General features: G+C 53.9%; 1 protein-coding gene and 1 long non-coding RNA gene across 2 annotated transcripts; one reads left to right on the top strand and one right to left on the bottom strand.

Moving 5' to 3' along the window:
- Positions 1 to 104: 104 nt before the first annotated feature.
- Positions 105 to 8,368, top strand: LOC307199057. Its single transcript, XR_013831730.1, has 3 exons — positions 105 to 314; positions 543 to 630; positions 6,159 to 8,368. It is a non-coding gene; the product is annotated as an uncharacterized lncRNA (long non-coding RNA).
- A 141-nt stretch (positions 8,369 to 8,509) lies between these two features.
- Positions 8,510 to 14,834, bottom strand: RAB26 (RAB26, member RAS oncogene family). Its single transcript, XM_079946577.1, has 9 exons — positions 14,456 to 14,834; positions 13,278 to 13,394; positions 10,817 to 10,921; positions 10,659 to 10,725; positions 10,422 to 10,474; positions 9,954 to 10,019; positions 9,797 to 9,853; positions 9,632 to 9,708; positions 8,510 to 9,530 (listed from the first exon to the last, which is right to left on the bottom strand). Exons 1-9 carry the CDS (start codon positions 14,648 to 14,650, stop codon positions 9,428 to 9,430), a joined length of 840 nt encoding a protein of 279 aa, XP_079802703.1. The 5' UTR covers positions 14,651 to 14,834; the 3' UTR covers positions 8,510 to 9,427.
- Positions 14,835 to 20,935: the final 6,101 nt, after the last annotated feature.

Below are 20,935 nucleotides of genomic sequence, written 5' to 3'. Positions count from 1 at the left end.
GAAGAGGGCAGATACTTCCGCTGGGATTGCCCAATCGCAGAGGTGGAGCAGTTTCTATAAGAGCTTGAGCCGCAGGCTTCTGCGTTCTTTCCGAATCAAGTACGAGGTCGTAAGGTTTGTCTCTTGTTTTTCCGTACGTCACGGTCAAGGGAGGAACCGGGCCCAGAGCGGGTTGGGGAAGTGGCCCAAACCTGCCAACCTAGACCCCGGGTCCAGCCTCCGCCTGAAACCCATCTTGGTCTTCAGCATTCTACACGTTTCTGCCCCCAGTTCCGTCGGGAAGTCGCAATCTCCAGATCTGTTTCCCTGTATAGGTAAGGCTGGGCTGGGCCTGGTTTCCCAAATTCAGTTCCGAGCCTGTGATGAATTGCTTTAATTTCTGACACCTCGCATGAAAACTGCACGCGCAGTCTGATTATTTTGCAAGACTGAGGCTTTAGGGTGCGCCTTCTTGATGGAAGTGCCTGGGGGGTGAAAACAGGTCTTGCCGGAAATGGCAGGATTGGGCATCTGTCTGCATTTGGGCGGTTTCTGACTTTCAGGACTGTCGGTGATCCGGCTGGAGACCTTGAGGTAAATCAGCATCAGTCTAGGGGCCTTGGTGCCCTGACTCGGATCCCTGGATTCAAGGTAGATCATGGGCCTTGCCCAGCTGCGCGTGGAGACCTCTGGCTTCTTCCTCTCTCTGCCTTTCTTCTTTTTTAAGGCGTCCCTCTTTGGCGGGAAGCTGGGATTTTGCACCATTTGGGGAAAGGATTTCTTGAACCTCATTCCTAAACTGCTCCCGCAACATTGCGAAATCCAGTGCTATGTCGGGTAGAATTCACAGGACTCTTCAGGTTTTATTTTTGTTACCAAGAAAGCAGGGTGAATGACTTTGGACTCTTCTGTTGCTTAGTCTCCTATCTCGCCATCTACCGACACTCCTTTGCCCTCGTGCCACCTTCCAGTGCGCCCAACTCCAGTAATCCCACTCTGTGCAGCTCCTGTAATCACGAGACGTGGGGAATCAGAACCCTCCCGTTTTTCTAGACAGTCTTCTCTTAGCTACATTCCAACTCTTAAGGGGGAAACAGAGCCTTTTCTACTCTACAAGTACCTGTACTTCTCCAGATTCCCTTGGCCAATCCCAAACCCTTCTTCCCTATGCTCTTCTGTACCCAACGATACCCCAGGTTGAAAGTGCTGGTCCTGCTGGAGTAAGCCATAGTGGAACTTCCTATTGCCCAGGACCAGGGAAAATACGCCCACTTAGGGAAGTGGCATATGGCAAAGGCACAATCAAGAGTACATGCGCCCTTCTTCTTAACCGATTTAGCCCAATGCAAACAAAGACTGGGCCAATTTTCTGAAGACCCTAGTAGGTTCACGGGGGATTTCAGGCCCTAACCCTGGCCCTTGATTTAACTTGGAAGGACGTCCAAATGATCTTACCTACCTGCTGTACCCATGAGGAGAAGCAGAGGATATGGGCAGCAGCACAGGTGTACGCCGACCAGTTTGCCAGGGACCAGCCCAACATTTATGTCCCAAATCATAAGCCCATTTGGGATTATAATTGCCTGGGGGGGGGAAGGCCAGGAATCACGAGGTCCAGTGCCTATTAGAAGGAACGAGAAAGTGCATTTGGAAGCCAGTCAATTATGAAAAGGTCAAGGAAGTGACCCAAGAGGAAGAAGAAAGCCCTGTTCTCTTTCAGGGACAGCTTGTGGAGGCTTTTTAGAAAATTTGCTAACAGATCTCTCTGCTCCCAGGGTTCAGTCCCTGCTGCCCCTGATATTAGGCAAAAACTCCAAAAGTTAGTTAGGCCCACAAACTCCTAGAGGTGGCCTTTGGAATATTTTATAATGGAGATCAAACTGAGGAAGAGGATAGAACTCAACATGGAAAAAGGCACGCCGAGGCTCACGCTAAACTGATAGCTGTTGCTGTCAGCCGTGCCTTGCAACCTCAGGGCAACCCAAAGAGGGCAAGAAGGTTCAACCATCAGTCCGGAGGCAAGACCAAGGGGGGATGCTTCAAATGCAAGTCACCTGACCATTGGGCCCATGAGTACCAGAAGAAGCTCCCGGGCCTTGCCCAGTCTGCAAACAGACCAGTCATTGGAGATGGGACTGCCCTTGGTCCCCAAGGGGAATGGGGGCTCCTGCTCCTGAGATGGCCATGCTGGATAACTGAAGCAGCCCAGGGATTCTGGCGGTTCCCCCCGTCCCCACAAGATGTCTATCTCCTTTGAGGAGCCCCTGGTGGCAGGTAAGATCAGTTTTTTAAATTGATACAGAAGCTACTTGCTCTGCCCTGATTTCTCACGCTGGGCCTCTTTCCTCTAAAAACTGCAGTGACTGGTGTCAATGGAAAGCCTCGTACCCTTCACTTCTCTGGGGCTCTCACTGGCCATTTTGAACATGCCTTTTTAGTTGAGTATCCTACCCCACTACTAGGGAGAGATCTTCTGGGCTCCCTCAAGGCGATACTGTTAGGAGGCCCCGAGCAGAGCAACCCCTTATCTTAACCCTGGCTAAGGCAGATCAACACAGGAGCAAGGGCTTGTTCCCAGCGATATTCTACAAGCAGTGAACCTTGCAGCAAACTGGACAAAGGAGTCCCTGGGAGGGCTATAAATGCCCAACCTGCAGAAACTAGCCTTAAGCCAGAAGCTGCTTACCCTAACCAGAGACTAGTACCCCATTAGGTTAGGCAAAAAAGGGGTTACAACCCCTCATACATAAATTTTTAAAACATAGCCTCTTGGTTCCCTGTCAGTCTCAATGCAATACTCCTATTTTGTCAGTTAAGCCTAATGGGATATAGGGTGGTGCAAGACCTCAGCAGTAAAAGAGGCAGTGGTTCCTATACTCCCCCTTGTGGCCAATTCTTATAATATATTAGCCCAAGACCTTGTAAATGCTAAATGGTTTACTGTGCTCAACCTCAAGGATGCCTTCTTTTACATCCCAGTTCATCCCTCACAATATTTGTTTGCCTTCGAGTGGACTAACCCCCACTCGGGCCAGATGCAACAATACACCTGGACAACACTACCTACCACGGGTTTGGGGGCAGCTCACAGTGTTTGCCCAGGCCCTGGGAAAGGAACCAAGGGAAATAGGCCTAAAAGGGGCTATGCTACAGCATGCAGATGATATATTAATATGTAGCCCCACCGTGGAGGCTCAAGTGAGAACATCATTGAAGTTCTTAATTTCCTTGAGGTCCAGGGTTACAGGATCTCCTAGAAAAAGGCACAAATCTCAATGCAACAAGTTAAATACATGGGACACATTATAAACCCTGGAAGTAGACAGCTGTCGCAAGATAGAAAACGAGTATGTTAGGCCTAAGTGCCCCAAAGACGTTTCTTTGTACCTTTTTACAAAGGTAAAAAGGCAGGGTTTTGCTGACTCTTGATCCCAGGGTTTGGGCTAATGTCTAAGCTCCTGTATGAAGCCATTAAAAGCCCAGATACCGAACCATTACTTCGGGCTGAGGAACACAGGAAAAGGCTTTTAATAGTATCAAACAGGTCCTCATTAAAGCTCCTGCTCTGGGTCTCCTCAGTTTTAAAAAGCCATTCATTTTGTAAGAAGTCCTAACCCCCTAAAAGCTCTGGGCGACCTAAAAGAAACTAGAAGTTCCTCGGCCAATAGGCTATTTTTCCACACAACTAGATGGTGTGCCCTGAGGTTGGCCTGGCTGCTTTCGGCCAGCAGCTGCCACCACTTTATCAGTGGAAGAAGCTAACAAGCTTACCTTGGACGGCCACTGGAAGTCCAGACCCCCGCCCCCCAACATCAAGTACAAAGGTTTCTAGAGATCAAAGGCCACCACTGGCTAACTGGAGGCCACTGTACTAAGTACCAGGGTTTACTTGACTCCCCAGAGGTAACCCTCAAAACTCCCAACACTGAGAAAAACGGAACCCTCTTAACACTGTTGGTGGGAATGTAAATTGGTGCAGCCACTATGGAAAACAGTATGGAGGTTCCTAAAACTACAGTTGCCATAGGATCCTGCAATCCCACTCCTGGACATATACCCAGACAAAACTATAATTTGAAAAGATACATGCACCCCAGTGTTCACTGCAGCACTATTTGCAACAGCCAAGACGTGGAAACAACCTAAATGTCCAGTAGAGTAGTGGATAAAGATGTAGATATATACAATGGAATACTACTCAGCCATTAAAAAGAATGAAATAATGCCATTTGCAGCAACATGGATGGACCTAGAAATACTAAGTGGAGTAAGTTAGACATACCATATGGTTTATTTGTGGAATCCAAACTATACAAAGGAACATCTGAAAAACAGGCTCAGAGAAAAGACTTGTGGTGGCTTGGGGGAGGGAAGGACTAGGAGTTTGGGGTTAGATGCAAACTAATATATAGGATAGATAAACAGGGTACTGTATAGCACAAGAAACTGTATTCAGTATCTTGTAATAAACCATAACGGAAAAGATGGAAAAGTATATACATATAAGTGAATCACTTTGCTGTACACCAGAAACTAACAACATTGTAAATCAACTGTACGTCAATAAAATTAACTTGCTACACCCTCAACCCAACTACACTGATGCCTGCTGAAATCCCAAAGGTAATACATTCCTACCTTGACCAGGTTTATCCCTATAGGCCTGATATGACAGATCAAGACATTGACAATCCTGAGGAAGAATGGTTTACTGATGGCAGTTCATTAAGGACGGGCTCAGGAGGGTAGAGCATCATAGAGGTGAAAACTTTTGCTGCCCATGGCAGCCCAGAAGGCCGAACTCTAACCCAAACCTTAATCCTAGGGGAAGGAAAAATTGTAAACATACTCTAAATAAGCCTACCTCGTTCTACATGCCAATGGAGCTATATGGAAAGAGGACTTGAATGCAAAATATTCCCCTGTAAAGTATGGGGCTGAGATCTCACAGAGGCAGCTCAAAAACCAAGCAAATCAAGTAACAGTCATTCACTGCCATGGACACCAAAAGGGAATCTCCCAAATTATCAAAGGGAACAATAGGGCAGATGGAGAAGCAGAGAAAATCCTGATACAACAAATGACAATCCCATCCTTTACCCCTTACAACATGCCCAGGTACTACTGAGGAAACCTGGGCGCAAGAAAAAGGGTGAACTAAGGGAACAGAAGGCTGGTGATGCATCAAAAATTGCTTTTTCTGACCAATGGAAAATCAAAGGGCTACGTGATTTTTCTCCATCTGGGGAAGGATACTGTGTACAGTGGTTTTCTGGCTTTTCACGAGAAAATGACTCCCAGATATTAAAGGGTTACTTGAGCCTGTGCCCTGTGCCACCCATAAATAAGGAGGGCATCTCAAACCCCGCCCCCCGTTTGTTAGCCCAGTCCAGCAACGTGGGCCTTAGCCAGGAGAGGACTGCCAAATGGATTTCACTCAGAAGGCCTCTTTCCAGGGCTTCAAATATTAGTCTTTGTGGGTAGTTTTACTGGATGGGTGGAGGCCTTTCCCACTAGGAGAGAAAAGGCAACTGAAGTGGCTAGAGCACTTCTGAAGGAAATTATCCCTAGGTTTGGGTTGCCCTGACACCTCCAGATTGACAGTGGACCCTCAATTCATAGCAAAGGTTACCCAAAAGACCCTAGGAAATAGATACTACCTTTATTTGTCCTGCAGACCTCAGTCCTCAGGAAAGGTGGAACAGACCAGTCATACCCTAAAGAAAACCTTGGGTAAGCTCTTAGCAGGAAATATCAGAACCTGGTAATAGCAGGTGGTGCCACCTGCTGCCAGCGGGGCAGCCCCTAAAATAACTAGGTTGAGCCCCTTTGAAATGACATGGTAGGCTATTCCTCACCCTGGACATGGTAACCAGCTGAGAAAGCTAGGCACACCTTAAATACATTATTAACCTGGGCCAGGTCGGAAGGGGGCTATTCAAGAATGGAAACAGTTCAGCTCTCCCCAGATAACAGCCCCAGTTACTCCAGTGTAAACCCTGGGTACTGGGTGCTCTTAAAGACCTGGAAAAATGAGTCCCCTGGTGACGAGCTACTCCCAAAGCAAAACAGTCTTTTAGCAAGTTTTGGTAAGCACCCCTACAGTGGTTAAACTTAATGGAGTCACTAGTTGGGTTCATCTACCCAGAATTAAACCTGTTTCCACTGATCTGTTACAGGAACCTGAAGACCCACATCCCAGCTATTCCTGTGAACCTGCCCAAGACCTCAAATACCTCTTCAAGAAGGTGATCCCCAAGCCAGTGACAACTGCATTGATAAGTAAACTCTCACTTTGACATTAATTTATTTCGGGCTCTCTGGGTAACAAAAGCAAGATAAGTGACGGTAGGCTGGGAGCCCGTATTTGTTACTGGGCTCTTGTTTACTGCAGGATTTCTTTCAACACTACTTGCATTCTGGTTGCTTCCTAAATTAGAACTCTGATGTCATCATGAAGTTATTAGTCACCCCAACTTTTCTCCCCCTCCTTTGGGGATTCATGTCAGGGGAGTGAGGATCCAACGCAATAGTAAATCTCAAGAATTATTGTTCAGGGAGAGAATCTGTCTCAGTGCTGGGTTCTAACATCCCAATCCTCAAAGCGACGCCTATAAGCTTAAAGAATTAAGCTACACATCCAGTAATGATGACCTTGAACTTACTCTGGCTGAAGGTCCTGCAACCCCTGCTCCCCTCAGTCCACATCCAGCCCTTGGCACAGCTTCCATGCCTGGACCTGACCCCTCTCGTTAGTGTATCCAGCACACAAAGCTCCCCCCATCAAAGCATATTTGTCTTCTACTCTGTCATGAAGGTAACTCATCTTGCTGCCCATGCCAGAAGCCTGGACTAAATTCTGCAATGCACCAGCAGTTGACATCACCGCCATTACCCCTAATTTTAATTTAGAAGATCAAACAGTTAACGCCACCCATTGGTTCCTCCAAGATCAGCTGGCTGGTGGGATGTGTCTCCTGGACAGGCCTGGCGCCAAGCGTCTAACATATCTTCCCTGCGTGTAGTACATGTTTTTTGCCTCTCCCAAAGCCTTCGAAAAGACTCATACACCCTTATTCAGTGGTGGGATCCTTTCTTCCAACTGTACTGGAACCCCCCCCTTGGGCAGACTCTACTGAAGTGGTTTAATTCCACAACAGTATGTCAGGCATGTGCCCCTCCCAGACATCTATTCCTTTGTGGTCCAGGTGCAAACTGACTGTCCTCTTCAAAAAACCCCAATTCCTCTTTCCCTTTCCTGGGATTAGCTGTGGCCTTTCCTTGTATAGACAGTGCTCTGTTTACAGGACAATGTAACACTAGGCCAACTGAGTAACCAAACAAACCCAGGTATTGCCATCTATAACATCACCCACCTCTGGGGCAAAAGGGCAATTGGTCTCCTTTCGGCAGAAAATGGAGCTGCCATTGGTTTGGTGGCCCCTTGGGGAAGCTTTGTTTATCGTGAAGTGGTGCTCCACAGTCTTTCAGATGCCCTGTCCTGAGTGAATCCACAGGGAATGCACTCACCAGACTCTCATTGTCTCTAAGTTCCTTGGCTAGTAAAGTGATGGCTAATAGACTGGCCTTAGACTTCCTCCTAGCCAAACAAGGAGGAGTATGTGCAGTTATCAAGACATGTTGCACCTACATCAATAACTCTGGGCTAGTAGAAGAGGACGTCAAGAAAATGTGACCACGCCAAATGGCTTCATTCCTTCAGACAGGGTAACCCAAGCGCTGACCTAGACTGCAATTAAGGAGATGTTACCAAGTGAGACCTGGTTCTTGCCCCCTGCTTGGACCTCTAGTTGCCATAATCCTTTTACTGAACTTTGGCCCCTGCCTTTTTAATCTGCTTGTTAAGTTTGCTTCCAGGTTGCAACAGTTCCACATCAAGATGATGGTGATGTAGGGATTCCAGCCATTCCCTGAATAGATCGTACTGGAATAGCAGAAGTCACCCTGGGGCCCCTGGACAAAACAGGGCAAGAGTTCCGTGGCCCCAATTAGGTAGGGTCCATGAGCCCAGTGCCAGCCTGAAGAAGCTACAGAAGACAGACCTCCGCCCCTCATCCTCCCAATAAAGAGTTCTTGGGGTCCTCGTCACTTGGGAGATTTGAGGTAAGAGATAGGTGGCTGAGCAGCTGCAACCATTTCTCCTGCTGACACTTCAAGATAAGGTAGTAGCAGGAGCTTCGGGCCCTGACTGGGTGGAAGACAAAGTAACTAGTTTCCTCATTCTTGTGGGTCAAGGGGATTTTCCAGCCCAACACATCTGTTTCACAGTCTTGGTCTCTTCTGGATTCTTGGTCTCGTTGGATTCTGTTCTCAAAGACATCTATAAGTCTCTGAAGTGCTTAGCAATAAAGCAAAGGTGGTGAGTTGATTGGAGCACACGTGTCTTTATTTTCATGCCTGTTTGCACCCCAGCGGACTCCATGGGATGACTGGGTCATCTCTGGGCAGTCTCGGTTAGGGGCAGAGCATGAAAATGGAAGTTCGCGCCAGTGACTTGCCACCTATTTGGACAGCCTTCTCTGTTTTTACCTGTAAGGATAGGTTTTCTTTTGTGCCTTTGCCTTGGGGTGGGTGGTGAACTCTTAATTCCTGTAATTCCTCACTAACAGTCCCTGAGCATTGCTTTTTTTCAATGGACAAGGTAGGCACTCCAGAAAACACAACTTTATTCACTAGGACTGGAAACAAAAACTCTCAATCAAAACACTTCAAGATTTTAGTACAAGGTGGAGTGCCCTGCCCACCCCCCTGGCTTGACCTTGCCAAGCCCAGGCCCTGTATCAGCCTGCTGAGATGGTGCCCTGGTCAGCAGGCGAGGGCTGGCAGTCCTGGTTTGCCTGACATTTCTGTGGCTTCCCACATGCTATTCACTGCATTACAAAGCCACAGCCTTGGCATCCTCCAGGGTAACATGAAAGACCCTGTTGATGTTTGAACCAGGGCCTCCTGGTGGGTGGGCTGGTAGCAGGCAGCTCTGGTCCTTGATATGATTCGTGGTGAAGCCCTCTGCCCCAGGTGTGGGCAGGAATCCTGCCTGGGCAGGATGTGCAGCTGCAGACATGGCTTTCTAGGTGTTCAGGCACTGTACACAGGGCACGGGCACCGTGGTCCGGAGGACCAGGTGCCTGCCAGTCTATACGTTGTTGGGTAGCCCTCCTGTGAAGAAGCTGGTTGCTCTTCTGTGAAGGCCTTGGGGGCACAGCCCTCAGCAGCAGGTGAAGGAGGGCTGCGGACCCTCTGGCTTCCTGAAGCCTGTTTGTTGGGGCTGAGGCTCTGGATGGCTGCCCAGACGAGGGAAGGGCAAGGCTCAGCCTGGGATTCCTAGAAACAGACACCCTGGGACTGGCTGCTGGGTGGTGAAGTCAGGGGTGTGTAGACACTATCCAGTCTTCCAGGAGAACACCCTGGTGGCCATCCCCAGCCAGGTTCAGGGTTTGCAGCAGGAGGCCCCCCGGCCCTCCCTCTTGATATAGTCGTGCAGCTGAAAGCGAGGCTCACTGGGAGCTTTCATGCAGCGCTGCTTCAACTCCCTGTGGGGCAGGGATGACCATGGAATAGGGTGGCCTGTACCCCCGACAAGGGGATTCAGACGCTGGGTCTGGGGGTCTTCCTGATAACTGCCAGGACTTACTTTGCTATGGCCATGAAAGCCAAGTCCACATTGAGGCCCATCTTGGCGCTGGTCTCCATGAACGGCAGCCCGTACTCCTGCAAACAGCCGTTGGCAACCTGGTGGGGACAGCTCAGGCCCTGCAGCCCCAGGGGCACTCTGGCTGCCCACCCAACCGCAGCTCACCTTGGCCAGCTTCTCCCCATCCTCCCTTTTCACCACACGCTCCTGGGCAGAGTCCACCTGGCACAGCAGTCTTGGTGAGAGTTGGCCCCAGCTCACTCCCCTACCTCCCTCCACCCTCTGTAGAGCCAGGGTAGATGAGACAGGCTGGGGTGCCCACCTTGTTCCCCAGCAGCATAAGTACCACGTCATGCTGGGCGTACTCCTGGATCTCTGTCAGCCAGGCCTGTGGGGGGAGAGCTGAGGACAGGCTGGAGGCTGGAGCTCCTGGCACCCCTTGCCCCCCTCCAGGACACACCCCACAGAGTGCCTGTCAGTGTCTGGCTAACAGGAGGGCCCCTGAACTAGTGCTCCCCATGTGCTGTGCAGGGGCGATCCAACAGGTACCTTATCTAAGGAGTTGGGCTGGTGGACTAGAAGGTCACCCCAGCCTCCTTCAGCTCATTCTCAACCTGAACCACTGTACTTAGGCCATTAGGAGCCCAGAGGGGCAGTCTTTTCCTCTCCACACTGTCAGTAGGGACCTCAACTCTCTGGGATCCTGATGCCATCTGTGCCTGAGGGAGGCTGGGGATGGGGTCAGGCGCCATCTCGGCCTGTCTCCACCACCAGGAAGGAAGCCACTGACCTGGATGCTGTTGAAGGAGGCCTTGTTGGTGACGTCATAGAGCAGCAGCAGTGCTGGGGGCAGAGGGCCAGTGAGGACACCTGCAGAGCCCACAGTGGCTCCCCATCACCCTCACCCTCATGCATCGCACCCTTCACACTTCTGCCCACTCACACCCAGGGTGCTCTACTCCAAGCAGAAGCCTCGGGAGTGTGGCCCCGACTCCCTGGAGCTAGGGTACGGTGCCCATGAGCTCACCATGAGCGTCTCGGTAGTAGGCATGGGTGACACTGCGGAACCTTTCCTGGCCAGCCGTGTCCCAGATCTGCAGCAAGGGCATAGTGTAGCTGTCAGGGCTGCCCAGTCCTTCCCAGGTGCCCCTGCCCTCAATTCCCCCTCCCCCAGTCACCTCTCACCTGCAGCTTCACCTTCATGCCATCCACATCCAGAACTTTGTTCTGAAACACAACCAGCCAGCTCCAAGGAGGGCCCAGGGCCGAGTGCACCATCTTAGGCAGCAGCTAGACTGGTGCCACCCTCCGGTGGGGGATGGGGGGGAAGGGGGTGGATAGGGTGGGGGAGGCAGGCGGTGCCAGGCCAGGACTGAGCCTGGGACTGAGGGGACCCCGGTGTGTCCCTAATTCATTATCCCTGGCCTCAGCTGGCTCTGCCTCCAGGGCCCACCTGGTTCTTGACTACTTCACTGCCCTCTACCTACAGGTAACGCTTCCCCTTGAATCCAAGTCCTGGTGTCCACCCAGCTCTCCCCCATACCTCCTACATCTCCTGCTGCTGAGCCCCTCCTGGTGACCTGTGCACAGAGGGTGCTCAGGCCGCTCCCGCTTAGCTGGCTGTCCTGATGGACTGGAAGGTTGCCGCCCTCCATGGCTAGCTGTGTCCATTCTGGGCCGGGTGGTTTTTCCTCTGCCCCTCCTGGAGGCCTGACACACAGCCCCACCAGCTCCCCTGCCCTGCAGGGCCCCCGGTCCACACCCACCCCAGTCACTCACTGAGTCCTGCACCCAGCCCCTCCCCTCTCCTTTACCGCAGCTGCCCTCCTCCGCCTGGTGCCCAGCCCCGGTGGCTTCCCTGAGCCTACTTGCCGGTTCAGCTTCACACTGCACGCCTGCCCCCTGCACTCTGCTCCTAGGTCTCAAGGCCCTGCTCCAGCCCCCTCTCCCAGGCCACCAGCACTTCTCACAGCTCTGCACACACTGCTCCTTTTGCTTAGAGCCACTTGCATGACTTAATTTGAAGTCGTGTGACCCCAGGCTCATTACTAACACTGTGCCTCAGTTTCCCCATCCACAAATGGGGGTAGCCAGGGTGCTCATCACTTGGCTGCCCCTATTACTTTATGAGCTACTGTATGCAAAGCACTGAGAAACGAGTCTGGCCTGGTACGAGCTAAAGTGTTTGTTGTAATTTGAAAGCCTCTCTTCCTGCTCCGACGGCAGCTGCCTGAGGATAGGGCCCCATGCAGTAAGCACAGAGCCCAGAACTTGGCCTGGTACACAGTGCGTGCTCATTATGTGCTTGCTTGCTGGCTGATGATGCTCCCTAGCCAGGCCCTCCCAGTTCAGGACTAGGGCAGGGAGTGGCTCAACCCCGGTTCCTATCTGCTGGGGTGGGGACAGGAGCTGCTAACCACCAGCTGAGGCCCCAGGCAGCGGAAACAGCACCACCTCCCTCTTCACCCAGCGCCTGCTGTCAGGGTGCTTCTGGGTCTCCAGGGAACTGGGTGCAGCCATCTGTCCCGCTGCAGGGAGGCTGGGGAGGACATCCCGCCTTCCCTGGCACCCTGAACAGGGGTGTGAACCACACAGCCTCACCACCTGCCCCAGAGCCAAGAGGGAGGTGAGAAGGGGGGAGGTGAGGCCAGAACAGGCAGAGGACTGGGCCTAAACCTCCCCCTTCTGTCACCTCAACCCTTACTTCATCCCAGAGGACCTGAGGGGCTGTGCCCCCACAGATAGGGTAGAGAATGGCTCCCCAGACTGGACGGAGCCCCCCATTCCCAGTCCCCAGAAGGAGCCTCCCTGCCAGCCTTCTGCTGACTGGGTCTAATGAAAGGGTGAGAAAAATGCAAATTTGGGATTTGCTGAGAACACATCACCTCAGCACGTGGAATTTAGACTGATGCCTGAGCTCTGCATGCCTAAGGCTGTGGCCCCCATCATTCCCCTGTGACCCCACAGGCTGCTTGGGGTGCTGGAGGGCACTTGGGGAGCCAAGAGTCGAGGGACATACCCCAGAAGGACCCCAGGACATAGCCCTCTAGCAGGGGGTGAGGTGGTGAGGGGGCTCCGCCAGGGAAAGCATCCAGGTGGGAGCATTTCCCATAAGCCTCCTCACCCAAGGGCAGGGACTTCTCCCTGGTTCTGAGACTGGGTGTGTGCTTCAATGCCTCAGCCATCTGTCTGGTATGGCCTGGGCAGGCCACCTGGCACTTCAGGGCCCCTCTGTACAGTGGGGCAGCGATGCTGGCCTCCTGAGTGGACACGGGTCTTGAGTTCCCATGGGGACACCAGCATCCACCGCCCCCAGTGCACAAGATACAGCCCCCAGGGTCGTGCCAGCCCCAGGCACAGGGGTACCATCTCTGCTTCGATTGTATACAGCCAACACCTCTCTCCAGGACCTTGAGATGTCGGGAGGCAGGCAGCTTGGTGGTTAAGGCATCTCACCTCAACCACCTTGACCGTGGGAGCCAGGTGGTCCAGCCAGGAGCTCCACCTCATGAGCCTGTCGGTGCCACAGGGATAATGGAGAACCGGAGAACCAGCTGCCCAGGGGTGTTTCGAGCAGCTATTAGCTGGTGTTGGGGGCCCAGGGCATCGGCTGGGCCCAGTCAGTGCTCGGGACATCAGCCTCCACTCTTACCCTGAAGTCGATGCCCACAGTGGAGATGAAGGTCCCTGCCAGGAAAGCGCCATCCTTAAAGCGCACGAGTAAACAGGTCTTCCCCACGCCCGAGTCTCCCACCAGCATGACCTGGGGCACAAAGAAAGAGCAGAGGGGACCTGGGTGCTGGCCCACCCGGAGGGGTGTCTGGTCTTCTCTGAGCTGGCCTGGTCAGATGGGCTGTGGGTGAGGGTCAGGAGTGGAGGGAGGTATCCTAAGTCTGCAGGTTCAGCAGGGCCTGGGGGAGACACAGAGCCTGGACTTCCATCTTCCACCTCTAGAAGGTTCTGTCCCCTCTCCTGAACATTGGCCTGTCTCCATCAGTGGGGAGTGGGAGTAGCTGCCTTCATCCAGGGGCTGCTACCTGGACACCATGCTTGGTCTGGAAGGGGAGCATTTGGGGCTTAGTGGGGAGCAGAACCTGAGGGTTGACCGCTGGGAGGCCTGGGTGGGGGGCCTCTGTGCCAGGGGGCTTCTTCCAATCCCAGCAAGGCTCTAGAGGAATTTGCCAAGTGATGGTCAGATTTTGACATGAGGAGAGGCTCAGACCACGTCTGTGGACAGGGAGGGGCAGTCAGGCCTCCCTCTCCTCCCCTCCCCCAGCCTGTTGCCAAAGGCTCCAAAACCCAAAGATGGGCCTGCCACCCCCGCCCCCACAATTCACAAGCTTCTGCCTTGGCCTGAAGGAGGCCCCAGCATTCCCCACCAAACCGGCAAACCTCTTCTTAGTCTCGCCTCCTAAAGAGAAGAGACCAAAAGACCCTGGGGGTGAGAGAAGGCAGCATGTGGGAAATGATGGGCGTGGGTGGGGGCAGAAGCATAAGGGAACAGGGAGAGGACACCTGCCAGGCTCTTACTTCCGCAGGACCCCTTGTCCGGCCATGCCAGCTAGGTGGGGAGGGGGAGGGGCAGGCCCTGTCATATATTGGGTATCCCAAACCCGGGTTTGACAGCTGTGTGTGTGTGTGTGTGTGTGTGTGTGTGTGTGTGTGTGTGTGTGATGCACCGCGCCAGCCATGCCAACTGCAGCTGCGGGGTGCCGCTCGAGCCAGCTCCTCGCCAAAGGTCTGCAGGGCCCTGCACCCTCCCCACTCGGCTCCGACCGGACGCCACCTGCTGCGCTCGCATGGGGCTGGGGGTGCCCGGCTCACCTTGAAGGCGACGTCGTAGAAGTCGCCGCCGCCGCCAAGCGAAGACCGGCCGGGTTGCGGGGGCCTGTTGGGAGGTGCCTCGGGGCCAGGGCGCGCAGTCCCGGGGCGCACGGGCTGGGACCCGTGGGTGGCGGGCAGTGCGGAGGTAGCGGGCGCGCTACCCCTCTTGCTCTTGGGGGTCTTTTTCCTGGACATGGCAGGCGGGCTGGCGGGCGCTCAGTACGCTCCCGCTGCAGCCGCCGCGCCCCGGGACACCCTGCTCCCCGCGCCCTCGGAGCCAGACCCAGACCCTAAGCCGAAACTGTCCCGCGGCGTCTGCAACTACCTCCCCGGCGCCCAGCTCCGCGCTGCCCCGCCCCCGCCGCCCCCGCCGCCCCGCAGCCCCGCAGCCACTCAGGCCCGGCCTCCCGCCGCCGCTACCAATGGCCGCTCTCGGGCGGGGCCATGCAAATGAGATGGCCTCCCCGGGGGCGGGGTCAGGAGGTCCGGGCCCTGCCCTGGGTGCTCGGGGTCCGAGCACCTCTGTCCATTGGGGGCAGCTACCTCCCTGCCCTAGAGCCAGCGACGCCCTTCCATATCTGCATCGGGCCTGGGTGCGGGTTGGGGGCGGTGGGTGAGGGAGGGAGTACCCAGCGTCCTGTCGTTCCTCTGCTGGCTGTGCACCACCCCGCCCGGCTCTGCCCCTTGCCCAGTGACCCCCACTGGACTGCCTCCGGGCCTGGGACAAGGAGAGTGCCGTGAGATGGGGGCACTGAGGCAGTGGACTTGCGTGGGATAGGCACCCTGGGATTCTGTCCCTTCTCCGCCGGAGATGCCACCTAGCCTGCTGCGGCACCGACCCCCTCCCTTCCAGGGCAGGAGGGTCCAGGAAGCTCCAACACTCGGGCTTGGCAAACAAACCCGGGTGCGCCCGCCGCTCGGGGCTCAGCTGACAGCTGGTTATCAGAGACAGGACATAGCGGCCAGGCTGAGCGGCAGGGCTGAGCCGGCAGGGCGCTCTACCCTGCAGCTTCTGCCTGCTGGACTGAAGCTTCAGGATCCTTGGGGAAAGGGAAGTCACTGTCACAGCCAGCAGCAGGCCCTCTGAGAGTCCCCTCCCCTGGGGTTCTGCCCTCAGGGATCTGGGAGGTGAAAGAGGTGGGAGGCCCCTCTGCCAGGCTGTGGCTGTCTCCTTGGCTTTCCAGTGCTTTCAAGTGCTGATAATCCAAACTCTATGCTGGTCCCTGGCAGACTCCTCTCCAGGACCTGGCACCTGCTCCCCTCCTGGACTTCCTGGGGCTCTGTCCCAGGACTTCCACCCACCCAAGATGCTCTGGGTTTTGAGAGTGAGGCTGAGGTGGTCATGGAATCCTGGGAGTGGTGAGCAGAGATGCCCCTCTCCCAGGGCTTGGGGGCAGCAGGTGCAGACGAAGGGCAGCCCTCCTGCTCTGTCCTCCTCTGTCCTGAGACATGACAGCTGTTACTGGGAGCCTGGGCCCTTCAGAGGCCTGAGCCCTCTCAGCTGGCAGTGCCCAGAGTCCAAATAATTATAATGGGCAGAAGCTGTCTCTAGGGCTCAGAGGTCTGGGAAAACACAGATGGAAGGATGCCGCCCAACAAAGCAATTCCTCGAAAGGGCCTGGCAGGGCCCTGCATGGGAGAGGCTTTGGAAAGCTGCCCTTCACCGAGCGCCATCGTGTGCCAGGTGCATGTCATCTTTAGAACTATCCTGTGAGGTGGGTGCTGCTCTGATCCCCAGTGTTCAGATGGGAAATTGAGGCCCAGAGAGGGGAAGGGAGATGTCCAAGGTCACCAGGCAGGAAGTGGCAGAGCCGGGATTTCTACGTGGGAACTCTGGCTCCAGAGAGCATAAACTGTTCCCGGCAGGGTTTGCCCAGAGGTTCCCTGGAGACAGAGACCTATCCCTCAGGGCTCTGTCAGAGCTGGGGACCAACCTGAGGAAGCCCTCTGAGAGTCCCCTGGCGTCCTTTTCTGTCTCGCTCCTCTGGCTCCTCACTTCTTCCAGGCCAGATGCGGTTAGTGAAGCCTGCAGTGGGGGTGTTGGGTTCCCACTGCTGGGGCCCTGGGGACTCCAGGTGTCTCACTCCCAGGAGGCCAACATCAGGGAGGTTGGCCCAGGGTCTCAGGTAGGGGATGCCCACTGGCCCTAGCATCCTAGGCAGTGGGCTCCCTACATCCTCCTGCCAGCTGCTGCCAGAGCATGGCCAGGGCATGGGAACCACAGAGGAGTTTGGGTGCCCTAGGGGTGGGGCGTCCTGAGTTGGGGAGTGGGCTGCTGATAGGGTAACCAGGAAGAGAGAAGGAGGCAGGCATTCCAGAGAGAGTGGGAAGCTAGGAGGGGAGAGAAGCTGAGAGCAGAGGAGAAAGACTTGACCTTGCAACCTTTAAAATTAGGAGAGTATATAAAAATCCAGGTCTCTCATTTCTCTTGAAAAGAGGGAATTCTTGGTCCCTGCCTCGCAGCACCACTTCTTGCCTTTCTTGCCTTCCTACAGTCCTCCTAATCTTTGATCATTATGTCTCTTGGTTCCTCTATTTGCCATCTGTCTCACTCTCTGGAATGTAAGCTCTCTGGGCACAGGAAACAGCTTGTCTTGCTCACTGTCATATCCCTGGCAGCTGGCTCCAGGCTGCAACAAACAGTTATTAAATTGGTGAAAGAAGTATGAGTTAAAAATGTGGGCCCCACTTCAAGAGGACACATCATTACCAATAAGGATTTAAGGGAGAACATGCCTCAACATACAATGAGAGTAAGACTAGTGTGATGAGTAGTGAGAGCAAGGCTTTGTGGAGGAGGGGCATTTGCACTGGGCTTTGAAGATTGAGCAGGAGTCCAACAGAGGTGGAGATAGAGAAACTTGCCAGGTGGAGAGAGTGAATATGTTCAGGCTCAGAGAGCCTGAGCAGAAGAGGCCAAAGTGTGGTCCAGTGGCTTGGAAGAAATGGGTGCTAATTCAATAGGTAACATAGGAGGGGGCTAGATTGTAAGGTGAATTTGAATGTTTTGCCTAGGAGCTTGGAAATTGTTCAGTGAGAAGTAGGGAGCCATGCATGGTTTCTGAGGAGAGCAATGGAGAGAGGGCACTGCTATAGGAATACAGGGAGTGGCCAGGAGGGGATGGATGGTGCAGCCTGTGGACAGGGAGATGAGTTTGAGGGGACTGCAGTAGCCCATGGGGAAGTAATGGGGATGGAGGAGAACTCCAGGAGAGACAGAATCTGCAGGCCCAGAGGGGAGGCAAGAAAGAGTCAGAGCCCCTGGGGCAGAGACAGAGGGTGCTAAGATGGATTAAAGATGGCAAATTCTTTGCTACTCTTCCCAGTGAGGGGGAGGGTCTATGTCTCCTACCCTGGCAGGAGCTGTGATTACTTTGACCAATGGAGGTGACCCTGTGCCTGTTTCTGGACCCAGACCTTCCAGATTGGCAGCTCTCCCTTCCTGTCTCCTGGAACACTTATTCTTGGAACCCAGCTGCCATACTGTGAGAAAGCCAAGGTGGCCTCATGGAGAAGCCCAGGTGGAGAGGACCCCACTTGCCATCTACGTGAGTGAAGAAGACACCCTGGCAGGTTCCATGCAGAGCCAAGGTGAGCTGTCCCCACCGAGCACTGCGTCCCGGCCACACTGCAGACTCTGAGCATTTGGAAATGTCTGTCACATGGCATAGAGAAGGAGAACAGGTACCCAGCAAGGGGGAGAAAAGGGACCAGTTTGGTGGGAAAGTTCAGGAAGGTAGCTTTGGCGGGATCTGGGGATGCCCAGATTCTCGGGATCTTCTAATCTAGAGAGAAGACCTCCCACAGGCCAGGCCAGGTCCCTGAAGCAGGGTTTGGAGTTGAAGTGAGCCCTGGGGCTGAGGTACAGGTGAGGAGTGAGGTCTGTGTCCCTGGGGAGGGGGATACAGACTTACAAGCCCTCAACCCTTCCGGTATAGGGCTGGCTCTGCTGGACAGGGGAGGGGCTACATGGTTCCATGTCCCAGCAAAGGGATGGAACAACCCCAGGACTCACTTCTGGACCCTTATCCCAGCACCCTCTGCTGGCCCAGATTCCTGGTCCCCTCATGTCCAGGGCCTTCAGCTCCCACACTCTGCCCTCTGACTTGCCCTTCCATGTGTCTGACCCCCTTGTCCTAGAGTGATGTGTGCCATGAGTCCCCAGACACGAGAACCCTCTGGAACCTATGACCTGGGGCAGTCTCTCTCTGGAACCCGATTTTCCAAGCCCTCAAGCTTCACGCTCACATTCCCAGTCACCCAGTCACAGGGTGTGGCCCTCAAGCCAGGCAGCCTTAGACAGGAATGAGAGTCCTCCTCGACCTTTGTCCCAGGCTCTGCTTGGAGCCTCCTCCTCTGGACAAACTTCCCGGGCTTCTCCCACCCCAACTCTTGCTCCGCAAATACGGAAACACGTTTGCTCTCCAGTGGTTCTTGGGGGACTTCACTGCCTCCACGCCAGCCTGTGAGCTTCCAGAGTACAGTGCCCATCGTGCCCACTCCTGCCCTCACCAAGCACGGGAATGAGAGCTACAGGACTGAGCAGGGCAGAGTGAGGCTGGGCTTCAGCGTCCTTTAGCAAAGGGGGAAGGGCAGAGCCCCCAAAACTTGTGCCCTCAGAGCACCCCCCAAGAAGACAGTCCTAAGGAATTCAGCTGTCTGCGATCTGAGGACAAGGGACCCTGGCTGGGAGTGGTGCCAGAAGGCAGAGGCCCCGGCTGGGTCCCTGGCTTGCTGACTGACCTCGGGCGTGTAGCATACACAGTCTGGGCCTGCTCCCCTCTCTGTGAAATGAGGGGGCGGGAGGAACTGATCTCCGAGGTCCCTTCCAGCTCAAACACCTTATGTTCTATGAAATCCTTGTGAACGTTGCTATGGAGACATCAGAGAGGAACTGCAGCAGCACGGAATGTGACTTCCACCAGAGTTACCTGAGGAAGCAGCTCGTGTCAGAGGAGCCCTCCCCGCACCGCCCCAGAGGCGCGGGTGCACAGGGGCCACACTGAGTGTCCTGCTCCCAAGAGGACACACCTACCTGCCCCGCCCTCCCCCATGTGACACTGAGGCCCTGTAGGTAGTAAGGGGTGGGTGTCCATCCCTGCCTGAGTGGAAAAGGACCAATTGGTGGGAGGGCTGGAGCACAGGGCTGTTTCCCTGTAGGTCCGCCCTCTGTCCTTGCTTCCCACAGCTGCTCAGGTACTCACACCTGAATACTCTTGGCGGTCTCAGGACATAAAACGTGCCTGCCGCAGAGTGGTGCGTGCGGGGGGAGGCCTCAATCTGATCCATACTCTGCACTGAGGCCCCATGTGGGTGAGACCTCTGGACTCCAGCAGCACAGAACACCGCCAGCTGCCTCGTGGCTCCAGGGTACCACACATGGCCTCATGGCAGGGGAGTCATCGGTGTTGGTGTAAAGGAATAAAATGAACCCTGGTGTAACCATGACAACCACTGAAGTCTGCGCACTTGGAGTACCCCTGGAGTGGGCCAAGTGCTTCACTTGCATTGTCTTTTCTTTTCTCTTAATTATAAAAATAATATATGAGTTTTGCAGGCATGTCAACAACACAAAAGGGAAAGGCAAGAATAAAAGTCTTCATTCCCCCACCAGATCTTGTCCTTCAGGAGTAACCACTATTAGGTTTGGTAATGGCTCCTGGGTGAGTTTCCTATTGCTGCTGTGGCACAAACACAGTGGCACAAGACAACTCAAATTTATCATCCTACACTCAGAGGCCAGAAGTGTGAGATGAGTCTAATGGGACTAAAGTCAAGGTGTCAGCAAGGCTGATTCCTTCTGGGGGCTCCAGGGGAGAATCCTTGCCTCTTCAGCTTCTGGTGGCCTCCAGCTTTCCTTGGCTCGTGGCCACATCACTGCAATTTCCATTTCCATAGCCACTTGGCCTTCTCTTCTTCTGCCATCAAATCTGCTTATTTATTTATTTTTTTAGCCATGCTGCACGGCTTGTGGGATCTCAGTTCCACGACCAGGGATTGAAGCAGGCCCTCGGCAGTGGAAGTGCAGAGTCCTAACCACTGAACTGCCAGGGAATTCCCAAATCTCCTTATAAGGACATTTGTGACTACATTTATGGCCCACCTGGATAGTCCAGGATCATCCCCCACCTCAAGATCATTAATTTAATCACATCTGCAAGGCCCCTTTTGCCATGGAAGGTAACATTCACAGGTTCTGGGGATTAGGACCTGTATATCTTTGGGGTCCATTATTCAGCTGCAACAGGGCCATTCAAGTTTTCTATTTTGGGACTTTGAAACAAGGGTTCTGTGGCTGAACAGACCTAAAAGTCACTGGACTAAGGATTCCTTTTTCTATCTTTGTCCAAGTTTTTTTAGGTATCCAAATTATGTTACTAAACACATTGCATATTTATGCATAAATATGCATAAAGTACATTGAGATATGATCCTTGTTCTCTAAGAGTATAAATAAAATCATAACTATCTGATCTTTCC

This window comes from Stenella coeruleoalba (genome assembly GCF_951394435.1).
Source record: "Stenella coeruleoalba genome assembly, chromosome: 15".
In the NCBI taxonomy this organism is placed as follows: Eukaryota; Metazoa; Chordata; class Mammalia; order Artiodactyla; family Delphinidae; genus Stenella; species Stenella coeruleoalba.
This window is presented reverse-complemented; position numbering and strand designations above follow the sequence as displayed.